General features: G+C 43.0%; 1 protein-coding gene across 1 annotated transcript in view; it reads left to right on the plus strand.

Annotated features, from left to right (window-relative positions):
* LOC144052468 (protocadherin-16-like) overlaps positions 1 to 25143 on the plus strand; it is a 106922-nt gene that overhangs the window by 18638 nt on the left and 63141 nt on the right. The window contains 1 exon segment of the mRNA XM_077566552.1: positions 675 to 2494. Coding sequence (XP_077422678.1) covers positions 675 to 2494 — 1820 coding nt within the window.

The following is a 25143-nucleotide window of genomic DNA, read 5'->3' on the forward strand; positions in this document are numbered from 1 at the left end:
AGGATGATTAACCCTTCGAAGTTTCAAAATCAAAGAAAAGACTTAACAAAAAAATAGGATAAACCTTCTTCTGGACTAAGGCTAAAAAATGTAGCGGCAAACAGTGACCAATGAACAGTTTCTGTGTAACAAAGAAACAAACACAACTGGAAGCTCATTTGTATCAAACTACTCAGTATTTAAAATATCAATGAATAACAATTTGCTCAATGAAAGCTGCATGTTCAGCGTACTGTACACTCACAAATCTAATCCAGGGTCTGGCCTGACAGACGACATCAGTGTCCATCGCCATGGTGAGCAGCAAAAATGAGAGCCGCACCATTTTAATTAGATGGAGTAGGAGCAGCAGCCAAGGAGATGGGAGGTGGTGCGCTGCGGCATGTGGTTTTGATGTTGCGAAGGCGGTCTCAGCGGTGCGCAGGGGGAACAAGGTGTTGACTTATTAGGTGAAGTAAGAGGTGTAGGGAAAATGTTATGTGCGGGTTCTGCGCGGTTGGGATTTGTGCCTCTTCAACATATGGGAAAGTCTTTTGCGGAGTTTATTATTATTTTGCTTAAACGGGCTCACTCTGTATGTCAACACAGAAATAACACGTGTCTCCATTGTTTTTACCGCTGTCGGGTTTTGATATTGTTCAGTGTTTTCTAATATGTACTGTATGTGTCTACAGGTTTAGAAAAAGGAGCCACAATGAAGACAGCTGCCAAGGGTTTGGGGAAGTCCGCAATGGATCCTTTGCAACGTGACGGCCGGTGGATGAGAAAGATTGTGCTGACGTTGTACGTGGTCCTGGGGCTCGTTTCGGTCCATTCACCAACGGTACAAGGCACCCTGGATCTTCAGCTGGATGAGGAGCAACCAGCAGGAACCATCGTTGGTGACATAAGTGCAGGTTTGCCTCCAGGCATCACGGCGGCACTCTATTTCATTTCCGACCACGAGGGCACTGGGGTGAGCACTGATTTGGACATTGATGAGAGCACGGGAATCATAAAGACGGCCAAGGTTCTGGACCGAGAACTGAGGGACAGGTACAACTTCATCGCAGTAACCATGACAGGTGTGACGGTGGAGGTAACCATCAAGGTGAACGACATAAATGACCATGGGCCAACATTTCCCAAAAAACACGCTAGCTTCAGAATTCCCGAGCAGACGGCTATTGGCACAAGGTTTCCTCTTGACCCGGCAGTGGATGCGGATGGAGGTCATTTCACTACACAGGGTTACCTTATTAAGGATGGAAACATAGGCCAGGCCTTCACTTTGGAGACCAGGAGGGGAAGCAATGAAGTCCTGTATCTGGACTTGGTAGTCAATGCCATTCTGGACAGGGAGAAAAGGTCGACCTATACTTTGTTCTTGGAGGGCTTTGATGGGGGTTCCCCTCAAAGAACCGATCAAATGACCTTAGATATCACCGTCCAGGATATAAACGACAACGCTCCTGTGTTTAATCAGAGCCGCTACCATGCCATCATATCTGAAAACCTTCAACCGGGAAACAACATCTTGCAGGTGTTTGCCACAGACGCCGACGAGGGAGACAACGGCATGGTGACGTACGAAATCAACAGGCGACAAAGCGACCCGGATCGTTACTTTGTTATCGATCCCCACACGGGCATCATCACCCTCAACAAGCCCCTGGACTTTGAGATGCGGCGAGTCCATGAACTGGTGGTCCAAGCCCAAGACAATGCCACACACCCTGAGGTGACCAATGCCTTTGTCACCATCCACGTCAGGGACTACAATGACAACCAACCCACCATGACGATCATCTTCCTAAGCGAGAATGGCTCTCCTCAAATCTCAGAAGGCGCACAGCCAGGACAGTACGTGGCCCGAATCTCTGTCACGGACCCGGACTACGGCGAGTACGCCAATGTCAACGTGTCGCTGGAGGGCGGCGATGGCAAATTTGGTCTGACAACCAAAGACAATATCATTTATCTGATTTGCGTGGATCAGATTCTCGATCGGGAGGAGAGAGATGTTTATGACTTGAGAGTGATGGCAACCGACTCTGGCACGCCTCCTCTCCGGGCCGAATCTTCGTTCACAATTGAGGTGACCGACATCAACGACAACCCGCCGCTGTTCGACCAATCTGTGTATCGACAGGTTATCCCGGAGGTGGTGTTTCCTGGAAGTTTTGTGTTACAGGTGACTGCCAGAGACAAAGACCAGGGGCCCAATGGGGACATTAGCTACAGCATCCTTCGGGATAAAGGAGCCTTTGCTGACTGGTTCAGCATAGACGCTATTACGGGGATTATCACCACTCTGTCCCAGCTGGATTACGAAAAGAACCCCAATCCTAGCGTAACCATAGTGGCCACAGACAGAGGGAGACCGCCGCTGTCATCTTCCGCGGTGGTCAACATCGTACTTCAGGATATTAACGACAATGAGCCCGTCTTTGAGGCCAACTTCTACAATGTCTCCATCAATGAGGACACGGCTCCAGGGACGTGCATCCTGGAGGTAAGAACTTTAAAGATCCATGTACTGATAACCAAAGCAAAGAGTAATTTAAACAGAAGGCATGATTCTCAGAACTTCTGTTTTCAGAATTTTATGTCAACATTTGCACCCCACTTCCATCCCACAACAGTTTCCTAGATGTCGTGTCCTTGATCATATCCACAAAGATTTTTATTTCCACAAATTCTTTCAAAAGAAAGAGTGTCACTTCAATCACAAAAGGCTTCCTAATGAAGCTGGTTAAGCGTGAGGGGGAAAAAATGGCACAGCAAACCTGAAGTTCAGGCACATTAAAGACTTGACCAGGACTTGAGGTTCATTTTATTCAGGCATACCGTATTTTTGAGTGCGCATGTTTTTTTCCCCCCTCACAAACTGAATATCGCATGGATCAAAGACTTGGATAGTGAGTGCAGTGCAGACAGAGGGCTCACCAGACGGGCTCTTGGCCCAGGCTTTGGCCTTGGGGAGAGGGAGGGTAGCAGAGAGACGCGGCGCCTCCTGGCTGATGTGCAGAAATAGAAGCTACGAGGTCTTTCTTGTGTGAGGTCCCCCTAATTATAAATCACAGGAACCACAAGGATGATGGGAGATGGGAGCAAACTGACATTGATTATAGAATTTGGAGCACGAAGCAAGGAATAGTTAAAAATGTGTGTCTTGGAGGAATCCCAGTGTGGGTTGGATCTCGTGTTGATGAAAATATCTAAAAAGCCGCATGTAGTTATCTCACCAGGAAGGACATTTTCCTTCCTCTGCACTTCCTTCAGCATATCACAACTTCTCAGTTCACCCGTGCTGTCCAAGTATATGTCCGGGTACGAGGAGGCCCTCCAAAGGCAGTGCTCTCCAGACCCTCTTGGGTTGTTGGCCGTCCGTGTGAGAACAGACTGCCTGGACTCGGGGGGCCTGTTAGAAAGCCAAACTTCTTAGCCAGACATGAAATACCCTCTTTAGTCATCACACAACATTGTTCAAACACTTTAATATGCCTATTGTGATTTGACTATTTCAAGTGGTTTCTTTGTTTAGCCCCCAAAGTTCGCCCAAGAACAGCAGTTAACAATTATCTGTGCCTGTTATTTTTGCCTATTTCAACTTGCGGATCCAACCCAGTACAATTATCTATTTACTTATTCATTGGAAGTCTGCATGGTACTGGTAGACTATTGGTTAGCACTGCTGTGGCCGTGATCCTCCTGTTTGCTTGTTCTCTCCGTGTTTTCTTTGGCTTCCTCCCCACAGTGCAAAAACATGAATTTTAGGCTCATTGTAGATTTTAAGATTTAGATTTAGGTGTGAGTGTGATTGGCTGCTTGTCGATATGTGCCCTGCGATTGTCTGGCGAGCAGTCGACAATGGACCCCGCGCACTTCTCCCGCCCAAAATTAGTTGGGATAGGATCCAGATCACCCCCCCAAAAAAAAAAGTTTGAAAAAGAATGGATAGTAAAAAAAAAAAAAACTGTTAATAGCCACTGGTTCTTGTAATTCAATCTGCTCGATCTATGCAAGGAAAATAGGTCATCCTCTTGAGAGGAAATTAAATTTGACGTGCAAAACGCGATTTGAAGAACCGCAAGATGTATCCATGAGCCAATACCAATTCTAATCTTTGCTATAAGTTCCATTGCAGTGTCCTCTGGATGGTGCGCAAGTTAAATATAACTCACTGTCACTTTCACTTTATATATCAATTGTACTCAGTGGATTGTAACCTCTGTTTCAATCCAAAGCAGCCTGCATTCATCACAAATGTGACAAGCCCTCTTAAAATAATACACAGCGGACAAGAGCCAATGAAAATAATAACCAATAGGTGATAAAATGGTATAATTGAGCATGGAAAAAACTTGATTCTGGACGGTGACTTCGAAAGCCAACCTGCCAGACTTTTGTATTGGAATAGCAAGCTAGAAAAAAAATCCTTTGGAAACTTTATATGTGGCTGCTACTTGTTGCATGTCTGAAACCCGTGAAGATTTATTGCGATTTGGTCTTGCCTTGTACTTTGTAGAACTATTTTAAACTTTGGCCTCAACAATATGGAAAGTCTTACAAAGGTAAAAGTTTGCATGCTAACTTAAAGTAAGCTAGCAATCTGGAATATGTGCTAGTGTGATAACTCCCAATATGTTAACCTGATGACAGAAAACAAATGCAGATAAAAAAAGAATGTCAATACAGTGCCCTGTGGTCAGGTACTATTTTTATAATGAATAGCTCAAATGCTAACATTCTAACCGTTCTTATGCTACCATCTAGCCAGATAGTAACCTCGGTAGAGAAAAGGCTGAGGCAGCTTGATGGGGATTTATACATTGTGCCCTGTGATCAAAGAAAATGGTGCTAATGCAAGTCACACAAAGGCTGGTTGATAAGAATTTTACATTGTGCTCTGTGGCAAGGCAACATCTTGAAATGGCAATAAAAGCGGTCTTCTGGATTTTAGATTACTTTGCCATCATTTCCCGTATGTGTAATTTAACTTCTAAAGTCATGACACATTGACTGATGCATTGCTCATGCCGGGTACTCATTCACACCTCGGTTCTCTAAGAATTGTCCCTCTGTCTGCATGGGGCCCCCAGCAGAAGGGCGAAAGTAGTGGTGGTGGTGGTTTGGAGGGGGTCTCAGGATGGTTGAAGGGGAAATTAGCCCTGACAAGTGCTGGCATGAGTGACAGAGGCGACACAAGCAAGCAGGGGCTCCTTGTCTGCCCGTCCATACGTCTCAGTCCAGACTTTTATCTGATCTCACCTCATTTCTCATTAGCCGGGTGTGAGTTTTGACCATATCGCCTTCTCTTATATCGCCACCCCTGCTTCCGCGCTCATAGTAGAATGGGCTGTTTGTCATGGCAGCAGCCCACCGAGGCAACTTAAGACCAAGCAGGGAGTTTACCCCTTCATGAAATCGTGAACCATTCACATCACATCCATTGATCACATATATTGTACATCAGGGATGTTATTTCTTGCATGCTGTATGACTATGATCTCACATAATAAACCCTCTCCTGCAACCCAATGCTTTTAAGGAGGAGGCATGTCGTTTGCCACTCAAACACGGCTATTATTTCGGTTCAAATCTTGAAAGGCAGATTCGAAAGTGCCTGATGAAGGGGCACTCGCGTCTTTTCCTGCCAAATGACAGCGGCCAGTCATTGGGGGAACAAAAGAATCCAAATGATGGCAGATGGTGATTCTTTGAGGCAAGAGGCTAGTAGAATCCTCTCTTGAAATTAATAGATTTTTGGGGGGCTATTCAGTCTCAGGTGCCCTGTTTTATTAGACTATAGTTACCTTGGAGAGCGGGGAAGAGTGAGGGCGTTGCAACTAAGCGAGCTACTAGCTATTTGTGGGGGTTAGGGAGGGAGCCCTTCTGCTTCTAGTACAAAAAAAAACATGCTTTCCTGCCATTCCACTTTTTTACCTTCCATAATAAGACAGAAGTGACCATTTTCTGTTAACTCTTTCACTGCCATTGACGGCTGTAGACGTCAAAAATTCATTTGAACTATTTATATTAGTTTAACATTTTTTCCCCCACTTTTGTTAACAAGAGTATGAAAACCTAGAAACATTTATTTATTGTACATTTAGAACAGATATAAAATTTGTTGTTAATCGTGAGTAAACATGAGAAGTCATGCGATTAATTCCGACGATTAATTATCACCTGACGCCCCAAATTTTCAATAATCTTTAGTTTTTAAAAAAAAAAAAAAAAGGAAAAATGATTAAAAATAACAAAACATAATAAACAAAGAAATTCTTCAAAATTATTATTTTTTTTTAAATATTTAAAATATATATTTAATTTAAAAAAATGAAAATTAAATTTTTATTTAAAAAATAAAAGATTACTAAAAAATTAGGGGTCGTCAGGCGATTCAAAATTTTAATCATAATTAATCGCATGACTTCACACATTTTATCTATTCTAAATGTACAATCATTTTTTTCCTAGGTTTTCATGAAAAAATGTTAAACTAATAGAAATTGTTCAAATGATTTTTTTTTACGTTTATAGCCGTCAATGGCAGTGAATGAGTTAACAAATGAATGGCTGTGTGTCCAGTGGTAACTTATCCAAGGGCACTGTTTAGTAGTACTGCAACCAGGCCAAAGAAAAATGTGTGCAGGGGAGGATCAAAATAATCTGAACCGCCTTATTATTATTTTTTGCACATGCTTTGTATGGCTCGCTTTGAAATACTGTTGATTTATTATCCAATCCTCAACTTATTACTTTCTTTGGTGTTTCAGCTCGACGAGAGCATCGTTCAGCATTCACGCATCGTTTTCAAGTTATAGTTGGCTTGGCTACTGCAACGAGTAGCAAGCAGCCACGCCGTAATGCTTCCTACAGTACCGTTTAATCTTGCTATGCTTGCTCTGCTTTCCTCAGAGGACTGTCGAATGCCAGCATTGCCTTGTTACATCTTCATGTATGTTCGCACTGGAATGCATCCACCTGAAAAGAGGGGTAGGGAGAAAACCTCCGCCTCGCTGAAGCACGTGGGATTTGCATAAGAAATCGATCCGTTTCTTCGTTTCTATTCATGCTCAGATCCTCCGTGGAGGATTTCTCATCAATTTTTCAGTTGCTGCTCATACGGCAGCTTCGTTGTATGCGAGGAACTGCTCATTCTGCCAAATGTCCGTGTTAAATGCAATGATTTGGTGACTGCGAGGGAAAAACGCAAAATCTCAGCTGCATTCTTAACATTCACTCTTTTCCTCCCACCGAAGGACTTGGCTGCCTTTTTGGAATAGAAAGGTCTTCCAGAAGAGCCAAAGGATTTTTTGGTGTGTAAACACATGAAGCCAGTTCTGGAGATAAGTCCAGAATTGGTATTTTTGCACAGACAGCATGTAATCAATTCTCACCAGATGTTTTGCGTGAAGAATTTGCGACAAACAGAACACTCGCTGGTCTGTTTTCCTGCCAGCTTGGACGGCATCCCCTGGAGAGGCGAGCTGACGCTGCGCTTGGTCTGTGTTTCTTTTTCCGCTTCTGTTAATGTCCCGGCTCCTCTGTGGTATTGCACTCTGTGCAACGGAATAGTAAAATGTCAGGAAACTGGATTTGATACTTAATGTGTACGCAAATGTAATACTTCCTCGGGCAAGCCTTTGTTGAGGTATTGACACGAACCTTGGCCCCCCCATGCACATCTGGACGAAGCATGGGCATTTGGGTCAAAGTTGTCTCCCTTGGAGGTTGCAGAGCGTATTTTATTACACTTGGATGTCCATCAGCGAATTCACTGGCTTCTTAAGGCACGTGTGGGCAGCATTGTGGCCCACCAACGCTGTGGATGGTCTTGCACCAAAATATGAAGAGTCACTGACTTCCAACTACTTCTACAAGAGAATGAATTTTCTGTTCTGCCAAACCGGTTCTGAATAGGCATGTCAAATTGATTTATGGATTTGGGGTTTAGGCCGAATGGTGTGGTAGCCTAATGGTTAGCACATCTGCCTCACAGTCAGGGCATCCAGGTTCAATTGGAACATCCCTGAATGGAGTTTGCACGTTCACCATGTGTGTGTTCTCCGGGTACTCCGGCATCCTCCTCACGTTCCAAAAACATGCGTGTTAAATTCATTGAAGACTCTAAAATACCTTAATATGTGAATGTGAAAGTAAAAGGTTGTTTGTGTACTGTGTATGCGCTCCATGATTTAGGAACAGTTTTAAATATATGTCGTACAGTCAAAACTGAAAAAGAAAGCCAAAGGAGTGAGGTTCCCCAACTGTTAGTGTGTAGATGTCCGTAAACTTGTCCCTTCTGTACATTTGGGGATGGCTGTTTCACATGTTGACATGCGCAACAAGATTCAATAGGCTGGGATTAACTTCTATTTTTTCCCACTTGACTTGTTTATTTGACTGACAAGGTTTCGCTCAGAGCCTCGGGCAATACTTCCTTTTCTTTTTCATTCTTTACACAAGTCAACTCGTGTTTAATGAAGAGAATTGATGTAATATGGTTTAGTCTTGGAATATAGATTTGAATGAGAAAACACTTTCTTTAGTGAATTGATTTTATTTCCTAATCATTGAACTGGGTAATTCCTTTGTCCTTCCCTAGTCACTGCAGAGTAAATATTAGTGATGTTTAACAAATTAACCAAGGTGAGGTTTGATGAGCGTTGCAGACTGTGGTGAAGCCAAACATTTGTGAGATTTGAAATCAGCTGCAGAGCTTTCCCACATCTGGTAGGGAAGGAAGGAAGACAGCACTCTGTTTTGGGACAAGAATATTTTCATTAATGCAGCCTGACTGCCAGACTGTCTGCCCCAGGTGAGGCAGAACACAGCGGAACTTCTTAGTGTCTATGAGAGAAAGCAAACATGGGAGACCATCCAGAGGGAGACTCGGACTCTGGCAGCTGTGACCAAGCTCCTGACGCAACAGCTGGATTCAGCTGTTGCTCCCTCCTTCAGGGGTGGGATCACCATCGGAGACAAGGAAGAAAGCCCATGTCTGACTCCAGACTTGTTATCTCGCCTGGCTTCCTTTCCCACATTGTCCTGTCCTGTCACGCTGCCTCATTTCCTCTCTCTGGAGCGCTGACAACATGCAGACCAGAGCAGGTGAATGCATCGCATCTGCAAACCCTGCGGCCTCCCTTATTGGAGATCTGACAACATACTTGCCTTGAGGGTCCCACTCCGACCCTGCCCTGGTTTATCCAATTTGATAATGCCGGGTGAAGTCAGGCTGCAGGTGCTCCTTCATTGAGTCCAGACTCCATTATTCACTCTGCGTCCCTCCTGCACTTGGGACAGCTGAATGAGGCCGAAAGGCTCTCCGTGATGAGGGGCAGCCAGGCCTTCTGTTCTCACAGGCCCCTTCGCCTTTTGGCAGTTGCCGGACAAGCTGGGCATCAGGAAGCATCATCTGCTCCTAGTAGCCATTCGGTTCCTGAACAAATCTGGGCTAAATCATCCATGCAGCCCCCAGCTGTCCATCAGGGGCCACCAGACTGGACAGCAGACGCCTGGTGATGGTTTGCCAGGTAGCGAGAGTCACTAATCAGAGGAAACTTGACCCCAGCCTCAGAAAATAACTGCAAGGTATAGTACAGGATGGTGGGGTCCTAGGTCATCTGATATTTTGAAGGTTACGAATGGTTCACATAGTGGTGTAAGAATACAAACATTATGCAGACAGCATGCTCAGTTACCCGTTGTACTTGCGTTTTGTCTTGACTTATTGTTTTATATTGATGTTGTAGACATGATATTCATTCAAATATTTACTGTAATTATGACTTAAATACTATTTTAGCTTAGGTTAGTGACATACTGCCGCCACATACCTCCGTCGTAAGCCGCCTGTATACTTTGCCTTTTGCATTAATTACAAAACGGCTCCTTCCAAAAAAAGCATGCACTACACACATGCACACACACGGAGACACTAAAATATCCTAACCGCCCAGAAAATTATCACCACATCCAAATCGCGACTGTTTACAAAGAATGCATCGCTCGCGTCTGCCAGCGACCTCAGGGCCCTTTTTTTTATTCACCGCCAACCTCGCTGCTGCGTCGCTGGCTTCCATTTGAAATGTTGAGCGTTCATTCACACTGGGCGTGCGGTCACACCATTCTATTCTTACTCGACTAATTCGATCCATTTGGTCTGATTAGAACCGGGGATGGTGGCCGAGCGCCAAAGGATGAGCGCTAATGTTTGGAAATGTTAATGGAAAACAGCTGTTTGGTAATAGATTGTAACTTGTCATATATTATTTGCAGACTTCCTCCAAGGTTTGGTTAATACTATTTTGGATTAGCACCCAAGTGTACGCCATTTTGGTTATGCATGTCTTTCAGATGCCTGCATTATTTACAGGGAAATTCAGAACAAAATTGCAAAATTACAATGTTGACACGAGACAATCCTGAATCCACACCTGTGTCTAGTTTCTTTCTTGGCCCATTCCCCACCCTTCCATTTCCACTTCACGTAAAACAGTTGGGTATTCAGGCTTGCGTAATCCTAAATAAAGACATTTTAGTACAGCGAGATAAGAGCTGTGCGAAACTTGAGAATTTGGTATTCATCGATGCCAAGTAAATACTGATTCCAGTATCACCGATACCAAGTACTTTTAGGTTAATAAAATATGGTATTTTAAATAATTTTTTTTAAATTAATAACACTTTTTTGTTGTTGTTGTGCTAATTAAACTTTCTTGTTGGGTTCTTAAATATGCCATAATGTAATGCCCTCAACGGAAACGTACTGAAACTGTTGTTTCAAGTGACAATGTAGTAATGTAGTCAATGTAGTTTTCATATTTCCCGTCGCTCTTCTGCAATCAAAGAAATGTCAGCCACCGAAGTTCCTCTAGTCTAGACACATAATATGATACTTACATGTTGTGCTTTACAAATTCCTAGCTCACCTAGTAGTTGGAAGAGCTCAAACAAAGCATAATATGACTCTTAGTGTAAAATGTTACTCACTATTTGTTACCGTCATTGCTGCCTACTGCTGTCATTGGTGGTCCAGGTCCAGAAAGTAAAAACCCTGCCACAGTTTGGCTTTAGCCCCTGGTGTAAGCTAGCTAGCTCCCCAGCTAGCTCCCATGGTGCTCATTTACCTGCTAGCAAACATGAAAGGACAAACGCAAATCATTGCAAGATCAGAGGTGGCAAATCCAGGTTCCAGAAAGTAAAAACTCTGCCACAGCTTGGCTTTAGCCCCCAGATGCTAGCTAGTTAGCTCCCTAGCAGGTAAACAAGCACCATGGGAGCTAGCTAGGGAGCCAGCTAGCTAGCTGGCACCTGTGGCTAAAGCCAAATAGGGTTTTTACTTTCTGGACCTGGATTTGCCACCTCTGCGAGGGAGCCATGAGAAACCAAAATAAATAAATAAATGCAAAGGATCAATACTAACTCTTTCATAACGATATGACACCAATACTAATTTTAGTATCAATTCTCTCGAAACTTGGATTGATCTGCACAGCCCTATTAGATAATCTTGCAGTCCCTGGTTGGAAGTAAAACGAGATGTCAGCGAGGCTTCTAAAGGTGGAAAGCTTCTGCGTCGTGTGATCCACAGACGAGGAAGACACGATGAACCACTCGGCGACGAATGGTTTGCGGCCAAGGGATGCGCTACTTTTACATTTTGGTCGGCTGCCGTTGTCAGTTTGGTTTCAGACAGCGAGGCCTCCAGTCAGACTCCCTGTCTGAGGGTGCAGATCCTCTATGGTGGTCCAGTCCCGCGCTGCCGCTTGCGTGTTTCAAAGCCATTACGATAACCATCCTTTGCGTCATATTGGTGAGAATCCAAGGTTGTCCATCCTATCGTGAGAGGAGACAACTTCTTGTTTTAAATTCCCCGAGGGATGGTGTTTAGCAGGGGTACTAATTACCACAGGGTTATGTACTCCATCAGCAGGGGCTAATTTGGCCTGCTGCTGTCATGTTTATGTTTAGAGCTTCTTTTAACCCCATGTGTTGGAGGACCAAATTTAGATTTGTCTTGTAGTATGGAACCCAAAGGCGGTGTGGGGAGCAGTGGGGCTCTGCTGTAATTAGGCTGCGCTTCTATTCAAGAGAGCCTCACTCGAGATGTGTGATGTGGTATCAAAGCAGCTAAGCATAGGGTGTGTGTGTGTGTGTGTGTGTGTGTGTGCGTGTGTGTGTGTTTGTGTGCTCGTAGGCATACTTTTTTTAGGCTGGAATGAATTCTCCAATCAGTGCTCTGGATTCCTCCCAGATTGCCTCACTGGTGTTGCCAATGTGCGAACACCAGCGACGGCAGCGGAAACATTTACAAAGCAAATGATGTTTTGGCGTCCTCGGGCCAAACTAAAGCGATGCACGTCATTGCTCGGCCGCGCCTCCGTAGCATGACAGCGGCTCAGCATATGAACGTGAGGGGAAAAGGACTGACCTTATATGTTTGAATAAGGATACGAGAAAAAATAGCTCGGGGCTAAATACTGAGATCATCGCGCGTTGCTCCTCTGCTGGTCTGCAGCGTAAAACAACTTGTTGATGCTTTTGCCAGCGCATCGCATCGATTCTTGCCGTCTTTTAATGGCAGACTTGAAATGGTCGCAGGAGGCAGCTACAGTTGGGATTTCATTCACATTCCAGATGTCTTGACACACGGGTTCCCCAACTGGGGTCCATGGAATTCTGGGGGTCCAAAAGCCGTAGTTTTTGGGGTCAGCAAAATAATTAATGTTGAATCAAGGAGCCGGTGCGTATACCATCTGATCTTCGAGTTGAGAGGTAGGGTAAACCCTTTCATTTAATTAAGTCTAGTTTAGTTAATTTCTGTTAAAGAACTTATGAGTATTTAGGATACTTTTTTATTTTAATTATAATTATTTTTAAATCTTGGCATTTCGGGGTGTACATGGTTGTTTAATGCAGAACTTGGGGGAAGAATTACTGTAAGGGATCCCTGGACCCAAACGTTTAAATAACAGCTCGAGTCTCGGGTTCAATTCTCAGGTTCGAACCGGGTACTCCGGCTTCCCATGGACCCTTCCTGCTTCCTAGTTTTATTGAAGAGTCTTAATTGCCCATAGGTGCAAATGTGATTGTTGCATTGTTGTTCTTCTTTCAGAGGTGGCAAATCCAGGTCCAGAAAGTAAAAACCCTGCCACAGTTTGGCTTTAGCCATTGATGCAAGTTAGCTAGCTAGCTAGCTCCCTAGCAGGTAAACGAGCACCATGGGAGCTAGCTAGCTGGCACCTGGGGCTAAAGCCAAACTGGCAGGGTTTTTACTTTCTGGACCTGGATTTGCCACCTCTGTCCTCTTCGCTGTATGCGCCCTGCAATTGACTGGCGAGCAGTCCAGTGTACACCACCCCAAAGTCACCTTGGATAGGCTTCAGATGACCCACGACCCTAATTGGGAGTGCTTTAGAAAATTGATGCATGGATGGATATCTCGAGCTTGCTTTTGTAAGATTATGTACTATGCGGGATTTATTTCCTGCATACACCAGAACCTTCAGGCCGGTTGCCCATCAGTTGTAGTTGTTGGCTCAGAAACCAAACATGGTTCTCTGACGTCAGCTCGTTGCGTCTTCTTCCTAACTCATTCACAGGTCATTGTTTTGGCACGCTCATAGCCAGCCAAACGACTTGAGTGCTATCATGTGCCGGGCAGCGGTACAAAACAATCTCACTCGGCACGACTTTGCAACAACACGATCTCACGGGGCTCTTTCCAGATCTTTTGGTTTGATGCCTGCAGGGGAAAGTTTAAGCGTCACTTGCTGCCTGTTTCCACCATCAGCAACATGTTGCCTTGGTTCCGTGATTAGTTCAGACGGGAGGAATTGTTGATTAATGTGGCAATTTGCCTCTGGACTTCAGAAATAACACAAGCTAATTGGGAAATGTCTGCGCAAGGTACAGTAGACACAAAAGTACTCTATGGGGTTAATTATTCGCTTAGGAGGCAGAAGTATTTTTTCCAGTGGCAAGGTTTACGCATCCAGTGTACACAAGCAACCTTTGGTGGGAGGCAAGCCATTGTCCACTTAAAGAAGGAGTTCCCAAGCAAGCAGGGCAAGGTTTGATTCTTGGCCGTTGCCCCAATATACTGCACAGTCGCTGTGCAGTGTAATTCACTTCTTTAAAGATTTTTACAAAATGTAAAAAAAAAATGTTGAATGTATCGTGAGAAGTGAGCGCACCACTGCTACTGCATCATTTCTCCAAACACAAATCCTGATTGGACAAGGCTGTGTGAGTACAAGACGGCTTTGATTAAAAATAAATACGGTATTCAGGCCGAGGCGGGTGGAGGAGGTAGTTGATTTTCAAGCTGATTTTGATGGCGCGGAAAGGTCTCTTGGGCTGCATCATTTTCGAGGTGTGTGGTCTCCAAAGCAAAGTGCAGTAAAATGAATCACACCTTCATTTAGCCCTCGTGAAAATCTGCTTTTTCTTTTTCTTTTCAGCAGCAATCTTACCAGGTCAATTTGACCCTGAGTGCATTTTATTATACGTTGGATTAAAAATGCCACAAATACGTGAAATGGACCATTTACTGTACTTGAATGTGTTGATTTGACTTATGTCTTAAATGTCATAGCAAAAAAAAAAAAACTCGTTTTCTTTAACTTTTTTTGCATGGCACATTTCAATTGCCTCCAAATTTACAATTAAGAGTCAAATCCGCTTCAAACTGTATCACTTGCTACCTTACAAACATGTTACAAGTTTGATTGAAAATGTTGGGAGGTTTTGAAACCTTTAACAAGTCTTTGAAATATTGTGATATACTTATTGGGCCATGAGCTTGTTGCAACATGGCCCTGTTTGATCTCTTATACTCTGCTGTCACCGTCTGGGCGTTTTTGTAATAACTACCATTGCTTTAACCTTTCTCTCAGGTCAGAAGCTGCATCAAAGCCTTCTGTATGCTCTAGCATAAAAAAAAAGAGTATAAATACGTTTTTGGGACCATGGCAATATTTAAAATAGAACGTGCTTATACATTTTTGGGAGCAAATAAGTTCATTTAAATTCAAATTCATTGTAACTTGTTTGACCCAATCATCAAATTCAAATTAAATCCAGATCCAATTTAAAATGTATGTGAGTCTGTGTACAGTAAAACAAAAAGGTTGGATACTTAATTTAACTTACTTTTCACCCAAATGTAAATTGTTCAACTCCAGATCAAATCAGGTTTGACATTTCAACTTTTGACTCAGCATCCAAAACTTAACTTGATTTAAATCAGTTTTCTTATGGCATGTGGATTTTCAAATTCAATTTGGTCCATCCAGATTAAGATCCCTTATAAATGTAGTTACAGTACATCCATAAATGTATAGCCAGAATAAAAAAAGTACACCTAAAACTATGAACGTGAAGTTCCACACAAAATTTCAGACTCTTCTTGGTGAAGGTAACAAAAAGACACTTAGCCTTGGACTAATCAAAAGCAGTGGAGGATGATGACGGTGGGAAAAGAGTGCGAACGCAAGCAGATGCGAGTGAAAAGGAGGCGATTAGCCCTTGTGCGGCGGATGTGCGTGCAAAAGTGGCGTGCGGGCCGGGCTGCAGTGCTGGTGTGTTGCCATAGCGATGGCGGGAAACACAGAAGGGCGTAGAGTTGCTTAAAGTAGAAACCGCTTTTTACAGGCTAATCATCATGATCAGCCTGGACCGTCTTTTTTTTTTTTTTTTTTTTTTTTTGTGGCCGAGTATTTACACAGTACGGCGGTCAACGAGTGCACCTTTCAGTATTTACTGTTTGCCGTCCCTCATCATCATCAACAAATTTAGACGGAAGAGCATTTGGAATTCGGGCGGCATCTTTCGGGTAGGGTATATTTATCTTGGCGCGTCAACGGTTTATAATCATGTGAATTTCTATTGTTTATCAGCTCGTTTCCTAGGTGACGGAACACACACTCATGCTAATACCTCAGGATCAGCCGTCTCTCTAAAACTGATGTTTTTGTCCTTCTGCTTGGTGATCCGCTTGGATGATTTCACATCCAAATGAAGCATTAGAAAAAGAGTCAATGAGTCAGTCCAGAAAACACTTCCCTCTACAAAGTTTTAGCCCGCAGTGACATCCGACCCTCGTTTTAGATTTATTAACCAGTAGTTGGTGTTTATTTCGTACTTTGTATTCGTATTATAATGATTAAAAAAGGGGGAGTGATGTTGTACTGTCTTACCAACTCTGTCATTGTGTTGCAGAATAAAAACAGATGTTTACAAATATCTAATTTTGATTCAATGCAGATTATCAGTCAACAATTACTGTTGATATGCTGAAACCAGAGGATTAAGACAATTTTCAATTTAAAAAATGGCTACAAATGATTACTTGATTATTAAAATAGTTGGCGATTAATTTAGTAATCCATTACTTGTTGATTAATCGATTAATTTTTACAGCTCTGCTTGAGACATTTGTGTGCATCTTGTTATGATAGCCATGTCCAGCCAGTTATCTTTGATCGGTGAACAAATTTTATGTCTGTTCTAAACGTACAATCATTTTTTTCCTAGGTTTTCATACTCTTGTTAACAAAAGTGGGGAAAAAAAGTGAAACTAATAGAAATAGTTCAAATGAATTGTTCTTCTACATCTATAGCTGTCAATGGCAGTGAATGAGTTAATTTTTATTTGTGTACAGCCCTTTGTTTCAGCAAAAGTAGATGAAAATTTGCTGTATGTACTGTAGTTTAGCAGTGCTAAAAATAACCCCAAAAACCCCTCCAATGCCAGTTTCATCATTTTCGAACCGCAACCAGGCAATTCATCCAAATGAGTTCCAATTGGAAACAGGCATCCATGATACTAAATGACAAAGCTTTTTCGCCAATGCCACCTAATGCTGGACATTTATTTCCAATGGTCGCCATGAAAAAGTGGGCACGAGAGCACGTTCATTGCGGCTCGCATCTTTAATTTGTCAATGAAGGCTACTGGTCATAACTCACAATATTCTCCCTCTTGAGACACTTTCTTGGCCTGTATGAGTGGAATAAAACACTTATGCGGGGATTTAAGAGGATTGTAAAGACAACGAAAAATAGCGTTTTCCCAGAGAAACGGGTAAGATCAAATGTTCAGCGTGATCACTTTCCAAAGTGGAACGTTTGGACCGAGTCGCGGGATCCTGGCGGCCGCCGCTGCTTCTCCTGCAGGAGCCGTCTGCATGCAGGCTCGGCCAAAACAGACAAAAAAAGAAAAGAAAAGCTGAACGTTTTGAATTGCATGTGCAAGAAATGATGCCTCAATAAAAGCAGATTGATACGCTGAGATATGGCATGACTCAATCATGTCGTTTTAGCATGCGTGTTATTGTAGTGGAAGTCGAAAAAAATGTTGGCGCTGACTGAAGCAAAGCAGGTTGCATGACCTTGTTCGCCCAAGTCGGCATCACGCCGCAACCGAGAGTTCACGGCCCTGACGTTAACGTTTGCACACACGCCGCCAAATGTAGCAGACGAGTGCAGCGAGAGGCCACGAATCGCATCGCCAAACGATCCCCCGCGGCTCCTTATGGCTTATAAACAAACACACACTTGGAGGGCCCTTGGAGCTTTTAGTGTTGCGTGCTGAAAACTATGGAGGATCAAAACTGTACCCCCCCCCAAAAAAAAAATCACCAATCAATCAAAAATAAATAAATAAAAGTCTAAATAAAATCATATAAAAGTATAATTCAATAAATAAATAAAAACACTCTGCTCTCACATTCATTTATTTTATGCTGCAGACACTGTCAGGACGAAATGTTATTCAAATGAGGTCCTAAACGGGTCTTTATTTTTATATTTATTTTTAGAATATCATTTTTGTATTTATTTTTACTTATTTTTACTTATTACTTTATATATATATATATATATATATATATATATATATATATATATCCTCTATTGGGTTTAGGTCCGGTGATTGACTTGGCCACTTTCCCCCTCTTTTTCATCTTGGAAAGCACGCAAATCGAGGAGATGTGAAATACTGCCATTTTAGCTGGCCAATGAAATACTTAAAAAAAAAAAAAAACATTTTCATGGGTTGTTTGGCAAAAAACTGTTTACCACACATGGAGTACAACGTAAAATATTTCATTACATTCATACATTAAAATAAAGACGACAGCTGCGAGTGACATGGCAATCGAAAAGTCCTTGGCAGCGGTTCGAAGGCCATCAATGCCAACTCAGTGCCTTGAATACAAACAAACACGTGGGCCAAATGTTAACTAACACTTCAGACTCGTGGATAGTCAGAATAAAAATGAAAGTTTAAAGAGCTTTTTATATCATCAGAACAAAAAGGCGGTCAGTCCGGCCTCATTGTTGTTTTAAGGCGTCCTGCGGGATTTTTCACCGTCCACATCCTGGTCTGGTTTTGGGCTGCGTCTGAAGGGGAAATGAAGAATGATCTCCCCGGGGTCACGGGTCACGGTTATGCTAATAAGCAAAGGGGAACGACGCACTTCCAAAAATGGTCCCGGCGGACGTTTTTTGGAGTCGCGGCGACAACTGGTGCGAGAAACAGCGGCTTGTAAATGATACTGAAGTAGGTCAGCTTCAGCTTGTTTCCAACTTTTAACTGGGAATTGATGTGTGAGCTTCAGATTTAAACATGCATTTGACATTATTACATGGAAACATTGGTATCGTTTGGGATATTAGCATTTTTACAACTGACAACATTGTTTTTACACTGTTTTGCCCCTTTGGCACATGTTTGCTCACTATGGCATGGGCGTATTGGTATCGGGCCGATACCAGGCCACATTTCATGGTATCGGTACTCGCGACCATACTCTTTTGGCCATTTTTCGGTCAGGAACTGTCAGAAAAGCTAGAGGGAACGAACGTTTTGTTCAGTCTCGTTCGTTTCCTGTGTTTCTTTTTATGAGGTAACACTTGTTCATTTCATTCCATCAGTTTTTTACTACGTTCAAGGGGGTCAATTTGACCCGCAGCATGAGAGTCAAACTGTTCTTTAGCTTGTTATGCCTTTTATCCATTAACCCTTCCGACCGCAATAATATAGTCCCTGGGTCATTTTGACCCCGGCCCTTGTTTAACCATCCAGAAATGTCAGAAATGGAAAAATCTACCAACACAAAGTCAATCACTTTGACCACTGCTTCTGCGTTGTAGCTCTAAATTTCATTGCTGCTTCACTCTCGCTAATAAGCTCGTTAAAGCGACCCTCAAAAGGTAGGCTGCTGGGGATGGAAGGTGAAAGCTGCCCCCCCCCCCCCCCCCCGAAGCCCGGGGATTAACTCTGCCACGTCACAGCGATCCATTTCGCGCATCGCGGGATGGCGTTAGGTTAATTTCCGATCCTCTGCTTAAACCCGGCACTCTTTAGTTGTGGCCAGAGGGGGGGGGGGGGGGGGGTGTAAAGGAACACTGAAGCCATGATGAGTGGATGTGGATGACAGGGAGGAAATTGCCAGCTCGCAACAAAGTCACTCGTGGATTTGGAATCTTTACTGTCTAACTCTCCACCTTTTGTATTCTTGACTGTATTTTTTTAACATTATAAACAAAGCATCTACCTCAAAGAGTAGATTTATATGATCTGCAATGAAACCTCAATATTCGAATGCCCTAAAGAACATATATTGTTTTTTGTTTTTGTTTTTTTCCCCCCAGTTTGTTTAACAAACTATTTCAGCTTAAAAAGATTTGGTCAAAACACCACAAGGATCAATAATTACTGCACACTTTTAATCTAGCATGAATACTGCCTCATGCAAATGAGCAATTGCTCGCCTCACCCGTCGCCCTTTTAATGCAGTTTGTCCTACAAGTCCAGAGTCCTAAAAGTGAACTTATCTGAAGCTAAGTCTGACTGTAGGTAGTGTCCGTGGACTAGGCTTTGCATAAATAAATAAATCACTGATGGACCATTGTATCTATTTAAACAATTTATTAAAATAATAGCCAACATTTGCATGTAATTGACACTCATGGAAAAAAACAAATCATTTCAACCCTATAAAGTCTCCCAAAAACACTGATAAACATTCAATCAAAGGAAAATGCAAACAAAACAAATTATTAAAAATATCCGAATCCTAATCTTTATTGGCACACACAAGGAATTTATCCAGCAGAGAGAGACAGAACCTGAAGCCTGGTGTGTCGCTATTAGCGTCCTGAGTTTCTTAGATAAAACCTCTGCGTTTTTAAAGGGAGCACAGTATGAAACTGGGAGAAAAAAAACAGTCCATACGACCACATATTGGGGGAAAAAAAATCCATCTGTGTATGCAGTGAAACATTGGATTATTAATGGTGGCAGCACAAAAACATCCCTGGACTTCTTGTGTTTGCTGTAACACTTTATATTGCGGATCCAATCAATGACGTCATTGATCGATCGGCAAGGACATTAAAGACGATTACCAATTTTGCATAAAATGCAAATCAATCCAGCCGATCCGATCTGCGTAAAGTCAAGTGTGGACATGATGGCATTTAAGCATGGGAAATGTCAGATCTTGGCCCAGCCGAGCTGCAAAAAATGTTGTTGTGTGGAGTGCTGGAACACATTAATGGCATTTCCATTCATTTGAATGGAAAACGTTGATTTCACGTGTGAGTGATTTAAGTTACAAGCGTGATCGCGAAATAAATTATACTCGTGAGTCCGAAACATTAAAAAGTTGCATTTAAAATGTACCCTTTAAAGTTACCAACTATTTCTGTGCTCGTTTGCAGTAACTATAAAATATCAGCCCTCAAGCGTTCCTCTTCAAACTCTTGACTTCAATGGCTGATGGGATATTTAACAAGCAATTTACTGCCTTTCGTGCTCTCAAAGTCCAGCGAGCATTCCTAATTGCAGCTCTCCAGAAGGCTAACGGAACGTCACAGTACATCGGCGACCTTGTTGCAACGTTCCCCATAAACCCAAAGGCTAATCTGGTCTCTTTTAGAAGACTAGTCTGGACCCCTTTCACCCAGCCGTACTGCTGTTGCTGGGCTGAGTAAAAAAAAAAAAATGTCGCGGGTGGGGGTTCGCCCACCAGTGTGCATGCGTGGAATGGCTAATGGCACAAATGTGGCGTTCCTCAGGAAGTTTTGCTTTATGATGCTAAAGCGGAGGGACCCCCCGCTAGCGCGCCAGCGTCGCCGCATTGTACGTGAATTGCCTCAACATGTCCGATTAGCTGCTTGAAATAAACTGGTCGCTTCCCCCAACGGGGCCAACGTGGACATTGAAGCCTTTGAGAAAGGCCACAAAAGGCCGTCCGATGGCTCTCATGGCTTCCTTTTCTTGTTGCTTCCTGGCCCGGATGGCAGGAAGTTTGCGAGCTGCATGACAACATAACCAACCGCCTTGGACTGCAATGCTTTTTTTTGAAGGGTCGCATTAGCCTTGTCGAGAGACGTGACTTCTGTGAATTGTTGTGTACGGGAATCGGGACCGAGTAGCACTAAAAATGGGCCTAGATTTGTTGTTTTAGTCTCAAAGACCCACCCACGTCTGGAATAGAGATCCGAACGTCACGTGACGATGTCTCTGAACACGCCCCCTGTGGCAGGAAAGTAGCAGCGTCGCGTTAATGGACTACAATGATGAGGAGGTAATCAAGTAGCGTTTATCCGTCAACTTTCCGGTGACGCTGCTACGTGGATTTACTCCCTCTCTTACACTGGTGAGTGTTTGGAAATCTGATCATACAAAGGCTTTAATCCGGATTTATTTCCCCTTTATGTGTGCTCAAAATGCCATCGAATTAGCAGTTTCACAGTTTAGTGTTATTTAGGTACGTTAGCAACTTAGCATCTGCTAATTCGGCTGACACCGCCGTCATTTATGCCGTAAAAAGTCTTTATGGCGTTGGTGAGTTATTAAATTCATGTGTTCAATGTGTAATATCTATTAAACTGTAGCAGCACAAACCAATCAAATGGATTATTTCCCCCACATTTTGGTAACTTGCCTGAAGCTAGCCTTTAGCATCTGCTGGTTCATCCACCATGTATAGCGTGCCCGATCACGTCTTTCGCCTTTAGGTTTATGTTTGTAGATGAGGATGTTGAAAATGTTGACGGTTTTGTAACGGAATGAACGGCGAATAATTCCCACTCGATTCCCCCCGAGGTTATTACAACTGAGAGTTATATACCCCCAGATGCGACATTTGTTTGTTGATTTAAAAAATATATATATTGCAGGTTTATAATAATAAAGTTAGGTTTGTGTGAACGCCACAGGTGTAAGCTCTGAAATGTTTTTGCAATTATGTTTCTATCTGCTTCAGGGGCTGAGATATCAATTCTTTTTTACGATTGTTGAATTTCCAGGAAAACTTTTCGGGGGATGACTCAAAAGTCACCCTTTTTAGAGGCATGTTTTGCCAGGCCTAAATGGGTTAAAGAATACTCATTTTCATACATATTGTATGTTTTGATTGAATACATTTTGATTGTGTGAAAAACATGATGTTATGCTCAAATCAAAGAATCTGTTTTGCTAACTAAATTTTGCCACACATATGCTGCGTGCATATGGCCAAACCAGACGCAGGGTATATTTTTTCTCGTCTTTACTTAGCATCGAAAATCATGGCACAAAAGGAAGCCTGCTTGCATTCATGTTTTTTTTTTTCTTTCTTTCATTTTTCTCTGTCGTGGATGTGGCTCAAACGCATCCTATCATCATCACAGTAGTAGTAGAAGAAGAAGATGGCGGTAAAGGGAGGCAGAGGAAGGGAAAGCGGGGATGCAGTTGGGCTGAATGGGAAACGACGGGGGGAAAAAAAGCAAAATGGAATAAAAATAGGCTCCTGATGGAGCTGGTGTCTCCACGCAGGCAGGCCGCTAACCTCAGAGGCGCCACACTCCCCGGGCTTATCCAGCCCAGTGAAAAGGAGGGAGGGGCCGCGCCACAGAGCTCGCTGGCTGCCAAGCCCGCTCGCCTTCTGTCTGACTCGCGGGAGGGCCCGGCTGCGCGACAAAGTGCCGCTCTGCTTTATGATTGACAGGATAGCCGACCGACACCCCCGACCGGCAACCCCCCCCAATGTGTGGGAGCGGTGACAGTCACGCAGCCAGGTGCAAAAACAGCCTGTCGGCTTTTCATCTGGGATGGTTTTGGTACTTCAGCTAAAGTTTGTGGATCTGTTTGTGCATGTGAGCGAGAGTGTGTGTTGTATACGTGTATGAAAGTAAGAGATACATGCAGGAATGTGTGAGAGCGTATAAGTTCGTGAGAGTAACTGACTGTGAGTGTGTGAAAATGTAAGTTAATGAGTGATCAATAGAGTGTGTGGTTATGTGTGAGAGTAGCATGAGTGAGTGAGGATATGAATGTGTGTGAGAATGGGGAATAAATGAGTGAGTAACCGTGTGAATGTGCGTGGTGTGTTTGTGAGAGTGTGTCAGTGAACACGAGTGTGGGTTGATTAGTGAATGGGAGTTTATGTGTTATTTTGAGTGTGTGAGAGTATATAAGTGAGTGTGTGTATATATGGGAGTGCGGGTTTTAGTGTGAATTTGTGAGTGTAAGCGATTAGTTTGTGTGAGTTTGTAAATGAATGAAAATGTGTGCATGTGTGAGTGGTTGTATGCATGCATGAATGAATATGTGTGAGTGAATGTGTGAGTGTGTGTTTTATATGTGTATGAAAAGTGTATGAAAGTAAGAGATACATGTAGAAATGTGTGAGAGCGTATACGTGTGTGAGAGTAACTGACTGTGAGTATGAATGTGTGAGAATGGGGAATAAATGAGTGAGTGACGTGAGTGTTTGTGTGAGTGGGTGTTGAGTGACTGTGTGAGAGTGAAGGAGTTAATGAGTGAGAGTGTGTGTGAGTGTTTTTGTGACTGACTGACTTTTTGAAAATGATAACATACAAGAGGCATTTTCTTGAGTGAGATTGCGAGTTGTTCTTCTTTTCGACTCTCACACAAAAACTCAACGTGTGCTAATTTGCCAACGAAGGTCCAGACTGTTTTCTTGCAGGCTGTTTACGCTCTGCGGTCCAATCTCCTCATGTGTGCAACCGCGTCTGATTTATCAGGAAGTGGACTTGTGTTCGCAGCTTTTTCTTTACGCCAAGGATATTCCCAGAGAAAATATTTTCATAACCAGTTGAAATTGTACATTTTAGACGGATTAAGGGAAGCGTACACATATTTTTTCGCCCTCCCCCTCCGCCGAGCTAAAACAACATCTGGGCCGCGTTAGTCGCGTCCTGTGTAATTATTTTGATTTGTCACTTTACAGGCCGAGCGTGTCGCTCGCATAAAACGTGTTTTCTTCGCGAGCGCCGTATGGTGTTGACCTAAAAGGCCGCAAATCCCCTGATTCTTGTGCGTAGTACAAAAAAACGGCAAGACAGGTGAGAGCGGACGGCGCATATTTTGTGACATCGTGAAAGCGCTCCTTGCGGCGGCGTGATTTATGTAACGTAGCTGTGCCAAAACAATAAAACCTTGTTGCAATATAAAATGAGATATCTGGCATGAGATAATTTTGACACCCGACATGCAAGAAGGAAGGACGGAAAAAATCTGTCTGGGTCTGTATTGTCAGAAATATCCCAAAACGATCTACTTCAGCCCAGCATTACCGCCCAAAACTCAGTTTTGATTTCACTACTATTCAAAATGACCGACACTGACTCAAAGCAAGCCATAAAATTGTCCTACTTTGGTATCACAATAAAAGCCACAGAAAGCCAAAGAAAAAGCAAAACACTCAATTGGCAAACAATTAGGTCTTGGAATGCAATCTGTTTCCAGGATACTGCTTGTTCGGATTTAAAGCAGTATGTAATAATCCCATCATCTGATTGGTCTAGAGCTACTTGAGATTTTCATTAGGGCCCGACCGATTAATCGGCCGCCATTTATAACCGGACGATTATTGGCCTACAAAAATCGTCCAAAACAATTATTTTCCTCTTAAAATGTTATAGAAGAAAAGCAAAGTTTCCGACACTGTGAAAGTACCCTGAATGCAGCATTTTGCTTGTGTAGCATTAGCAACTAGCAAGTGTGTAGCATATGTTATTGTGGTTATTTTGTTATCCCTAAGCATCCTTTACGATTGTTAATGACACCTCAGTTGGAGTTAACTGAAAAACTAAACATACAACGTTAAGAATTACATCCACTGTATA

Source organism: Vanacampus margaritifer, chromosome 5 (genome assembly GCF_051991255.1).
Source record: "Vanacampus margaritifer isolate UIUO_Vmar chromosome 5, RoL_Vmar_1.0, whole genome shotgun sequence".
Lineage (NCBI taxonomy): Eukaryota > Metazoa > Chordata > Actinopteri > Syngnathiformes > Syngnathidae > Vanacampus > Vanacampus margaritifer.